The sequence below is a fragment of the Fukomys damarensis genome, unplaced genomic scaffold, assembly GCF_012274545.1.
Source record: "Fukomys damarensis isolate Sample0158 unplaced genomic scaffold, DMR_v1.0_HiC HiC_scaffold_13, whole genome shotgun sequence".
Taxonomy (NCBI): Eukaryota; Metazoa; Chordata; class Mammalia; order Rodentia; family Bathyergidae; genus Fukomys; species Fukomys damarensis.
This window is the reverse complement of record NW_022900925.1, coordinates 5,905,899-5,911,374: the sequence shown is the minus strand read 5'-3', so window position 1 is coordinate 5,911,374 and position 5,476 is coordinate 5,905,899. Positions and strand designations below refer to the sequence as shown.

Here is a 5,476-nt window from a genome sequence, read left to right as displayed (position 1 = left end):
TTTTGAGACAGGGTCTCACTATGTAGTTGAGACTGACCTGGAACTCACTATGTAGCCCAGGCTGGTCTTGAACTCACAGCGATCCTCCTGCCTCAGCTTCCCAAGTGCTGGGATTACAGGCGTGCGCCACCGTGCCTGGCCAAAAGGCCTCTTTTTCAAACAACTTACCTTTATTGAGTGTTTTAAAATGAAGATATTTGGAAAGAAAAATTACAGTTTTTCTGTTGATTTACTAGCTAAATTGTCATGGAAAATTTTTATCTTAGCATAAAATTGTACCCAAAGAATTCCAACTTTCGCTGAAAGGAACCATTTTTCCATTGCAAATATATATAACTTATCCCTAAGAAAGAAATTATTAAAAATTTTATTCACTGCTTCACTACACTTACTCTGCTTCTATTAAATGCTCACATACAAATTTATACCACAGGACCAATTGACATTTCTTTGGAAGTTTTCCTTTATTGTGTGGGACTTGGATGCCTTAGGCTGTCTAGTGGGTGTCGTATTGCTCGAGGCAAAGAAACAAGTACTGTGTGTGATGCAATAATGTGAGAATATTTTGGTAAGAGGTACAACTTGTTTGTCACAGTTGGTTTCTAGCTAACCAAGGATGTTGCATAAGACTTATAGTCAAGCCGCAAATGATTGTAAAGATATCCAGCCTGTGTACTTAACATAAGCTATAGAGAAAAAATATTGATAGCAATGGAGTACAAATGGTTAGTGAAGTAGATAATGGGCCTCTTTTAGAATGAAGATCAGAAGGATTGAAACTGAAAACCTTTTTAAAAAGCTTTCTGCTGCATATGTGGGACATAAAAGATTGAGATTTTTGCCTGTGTTCTATGAGGATAAAGTCTGGTTTTCATGTAGTTCTTCTTGGCTCTCAAATGGCATGGTAGAAGTTCAAGATGTATTTTGTGCTGAGAAACAAACACTCCACTCTCTGCCTCAACAAATATTCCCTGGTATACAGATAAGTTCCCAGATCTTACTGTCAGGGTAGTGCCTCCAAATCAAAGCACTGTGTATCGTATCTAGGCATGCCTACACCCACTGACATATCTGTGTAAAGGCTGTAATTGCCTCTCCGATAATAGCTTCCAGCCATACTATAGTCTGTAGTTCCAGTGATGTATAAAATTTGAGAAAGGTTCAGTTTGGGCTCTGATACAACTTTTGATGTTTTTCTTTTGTTCTAATTTTCTTGCAGAAACATCCCTTTATTTTGATGTATGAAGAACGTACTGTTGAGGTTGCATGCTATGTTTGTAAAATCCTGGATCAAATGCCAGCTACTCCCAGCTCTCCCATGTATGTTGATTGATACTGCTGCTACATCAGACTCTAGAAAAAAAGGGCTGAGAGGAAGCAAGACGTAAAGAATTTTCATCCTGTATCACAGTGTTTTTATTGCTCGCCCAGACACCATGTGCAATAAGATTGGTGTTCATTTCCATCATGTCTGTATACTCCTGTCACCTAGAACGTGCATCCCTGTAATACCTGATTGATCACACAGTGTTAGTGCTGGTCAGAGACCACATCCTGCTCTTTCGTGATGAACATATTCATGACATGTGGAAGTCAGTATGATCAAATTGTTGACTGTGATTAGATCACATCTTAAATTCATTTCTAGACTTGAAACCTAGAGACGCAGCTACTGGAATGGCGTTTTGTCAGACTTCCAATCCTGGAAGAATGCAGTGATGGATGTACTATGTCTGAACGTAGAGACTCGGGCTTGAGTGAGAAAAGCTTGCACAGCCAGTGAGACATATTGCCTTCTGGAGCTGGGAGACAAAGGAGGAATTTACTTTCTTCACCAAGTGCAATAGATTTACTGATTTGATATTCTGTTGCTTTACAGTCACAGTCGATGTTTGGGGATCGATGTGCTCAGCCAAATTTCCTGTTTGAAATATCATGTTAAATTAGAGTGAATTTATCTTTACCAAAAACCATGTTGCATTCAAAGAGGTGAACATTAAAATATTGAGACAGGACAGAATGTGTTCTTTTCTCCTTTACCAGTCCTTCTACTCTTCATTGGAAGTCTCAGGAGTCTGCCACTTGTCAAGAAGGTGCTGATCCTAAGAATTTTCATTCTCAAAATTTGGTGTGCTGCCAACTTGATGTTCCACCTGCCACAAACCACCAGGACTGAAAGAAGAAAAAAGTACAGAAGGCAAAGTTTACAGATGTTTTTAATTCTAGTATCTTATGCAGAACAACTTGTAGCAGCTATATATTTCCCCTTGGCCCCAAGCCTGATACTTTAGCCATCCTAACTCACTAACAGGGAGAAGTAGCTGGTAGCAATGTGCCTTGACTGATTAGATAAAGTTTTCTTGTAGGCAGCAGGAGACCAAATCGCAATTGTTTGCTTCTTGCCATCACTGGTCCAGTCCTTCAGTTTCTGAATCTTTTTTTCCCCTTTCTCTGTGATCTGTTAGCACTATATGACTTAATTCAATATTTTGCCTATTTTTTTCTGTAGCAAAAACCTTTACCAGGGATGTTCCTTACCAAAGATTTTTAGCCCCAAATCTTTCATAAGCTCTAATGTTTAAAAGGCTGAGGAAAGGGCCCGGCTGATGTGGTAGGTGATGAAGAGGCATCGTTTCTGGAGACACTATTGATCAGAGGAGGATCAGAAATGGCAGTCTTTTAGGTACATGCATCCCCTACTAGAATCTGGCAGTTCACCATCATTTCTTAGAATTGGAATTCTGCCACAGAGCAAACAAAAAAGCAAAACAAAAACCCAGAACCCTTAGAGGCCATTTAAATCCATTACCTTTTGCTGTTTGCCTTTGCTTACCCATTAGCCAGGCTCTCACTAGGTTTTGCTCCAGCCTCTGTGACACTGAACATTAGGCTTTATAGAACAGTTAAACAGCACCGGGAGTGGTTCAAGCACACTGGAATTCAAAACAGCCATGGTCTGAGATGAAGGTGATGCCATTACAGAACCAAATCGTAGCAGGTATTGCTGTCTCCTCCCAGAGTGCCAGTCATAAATACTATACAACAATAAAGGGAGAATGGTGCTGTTCAAAGTTACATCCCTGTAAATTAAAGAATTAAAAAATGATTTATTTCTTTGGTCCACTTGCCTAATTTCCCTGTTTTCCTTCCACGGAATCCTATACCTTAGACTCCCCAGTGTTGTGAAAGAAGGCATTGCTATATATGTCTTTTTTTCGACCACACCAAGCCATCATCCTCCATTGCTCCCGGGGACTCAAGAGGAATTTGTTTCTCTGCTGTCAGCTTCCCATCTGGCTCAGCATAGGGTCACTTTGCCATTATGCAAATGGAGATTTAAAGCAATTCTGACTGTCCAGGAGCTAATCTGACCGTTCTATTTGTGGATGACCACATAAAAAGGCAACTTTAGTGTATTAATCATAGATTATTATAAACTATAAACTTAAGGGCAAGGAGTTTATTACAATGTATCTTTATTAAAACAAAAAGGTGTATAGTGTTCACAAACTGTGAAAATAGTGTAAGAACTGTACATTGTGAGCTCTGGTTATATTTCTCTTGTACCATATAAAATGTATAAAAATTATCAAAAAGCTAATGTGCAGGGATATTGCCTTATTTGTCTGTAAAAATGGAGCTCAGTAACATAAACTGCTTCTTGGAGCTTTGGAATATTTTATCCTGTATTCTTGTTTGAATTCCTCCTCTATTTAAGATATATACATGGAATCGAAGTGTTTATGTAATAGTTCTATCCTTTTGCCTGCAGGTCAGTTGTAATAAATCTAGGATGTGATGATGACTTTGTAATTTGATTTTCTGAAGTCAGACACTTGAGGGGAAAATTAGGTAAATTACATTAAATTATTTGTGTATTTCATATTGGGAAAAACTACTTCCATTAATTGTTAATGGTTTCGTTTTCTCCTTTCTTGTGGTGGTTCTCTTTATTTACATTAATACCACAGATGCATCCCATGAAACACAGCTTTGCTTTCTGCTTGAGCAGATATGATACAGTCTCTCCACATTCATTTCTTTCTTTGCCCTGACCCGCCCAGCTTAATGCTAAAGGAAGGGGGTATAATTCAAGGATGTGATGGTAGGCAGGTTGTAAGAACAGAGGGAGAGCTGGCAAGAAGCCAGTTGTGCTCTGTACTTGTGGTGCTGTGGCCACCAGGGGATTATTAGATAGAGATGTTTAGGTAAATGTTGCGATTCCCTCATTACTACTTGAAAGAGATAGGGAGGAGATGAGTGCGAAAGAGTACTGTAGGTGTCAGATACGGCTTTTATGGATGGGAGAACAATGCAGCTGAACAAAAAGCTATGAAATGCAGAAAACATATGGAGGACTTTAAAGCCCCAGCGCCAAACTTTTGTTATATTACCACTGGTCTTTGAACAAATGCTAACACATTGATCATGCAATAATTTAGCACCTTGCCCTTTTCCTGCCCCTGCTTCCAGTTGGACCTGAGGACCCATTATGGATGTAGATGTGCTAAGTTTTAAACATTCTCCAGAGAAGGGTGTGACTGGAGGGATCTTGGTATCTCCAGCTAAGCTTCAGCTGCTAAGAGAAAGGATACACCAGGCAGTGCCTGTATCACAGCTAGGTGTCACCTCCATGCAAGACAACATGGCACGAGAGACAGACTGTATACTCTGTTTCTTAGGACACCACCTTGTATTCATCTCATTTGATCCTGAGTACAACTCACCAAAATCGTGGTGGTATCCACTTTTAGATAAGAGAGCAAAACAAGGTGTAAAGAGGTGAAGCTCTAGCCTAGGCAGCAGTAGGGAACAGAAATGAGACTCATCTAAGGTGGTAAAACAGACTGTCAGAATGTTCATTAATTTTAAAGTACTACCATTAAAGAAGTGTTAACGAAGTTGAGAAGTAAAAGATTGCATTATATAGTTGGGGATACTGTATTCACAAACCTTTCTAGGACCTCCTTTGTTGTCTTGGAAATGAAGTACAAAGGCAATGGTGTCAACACCTTAGAAGTAAGCAGAGAAATTCTGGGCTGTCCTCTGTTAGTGTGATAATGTTTATGTGGCAGTCACAGCAAAGGAACTTCAGTTTCTTTGGTATTCAACTATCATTTTGCTGATACTGTCCAACTATTTCAACTGTAGAAGGAGAAAGGAAACATGGTCTTAAAAGTACTCTTGGAAGGCTGGCTACCCACGCTGCCTTGGAGATTCAGTGGTTTTGTCTTCCTCCAGTCTCTGGGTCAGGGCAGTATGTATTAGTCATCTCCTCTTTGTGCTTGGGATGTAAAGCACAGAATCTAAAAACTTGGCCTTGAATTTGTTTACCTTGTTAAGTGGTTGAAGGAAGATCTAAACAGCAGTATTAACTTCTTCAGATACACTAAAAATCACATGTAATGGAATGTTGATATTAGACTGTCACGTTCGGAAACATCTATAGTACAGTATGAGAAACATTTAGCTTGCC

The 5,476-nt window shown here is 39.4% G+C and overlaps 1 protein-coding gene across 2 annotated transcripts in view; it reads left to right on the top strand.

The window, feature by feature from the left end:
• Positions 1–3,856, top strand: part of Map2k4 (mitogen-activated protein kinase kinase 4) — an 82,779-nt gene extending 78,923 nt beyond the window's left edge. For both annotated transcript variants that reach the window (XM_019206173.2, XM_019206174.2), the window contains exons 10-11: positions 1,220–1,320; positions 2,044–3,856. In XM_019206173.2, the coding sequence (XP_019061718.1) occupies positions 1,220–1,320; positions 2,044–2,176 (234 nt within the window). In that variant the 3' untranslated portion in view covers positions 2,177–3,856. The remainder of the gene's footprint in view (positions 1–1,219; positions 1,321–2,043) is intronic.
• The last annotated feature ends 1,620 nt before the right edge of the window (positions 3,857–5,476 follow it).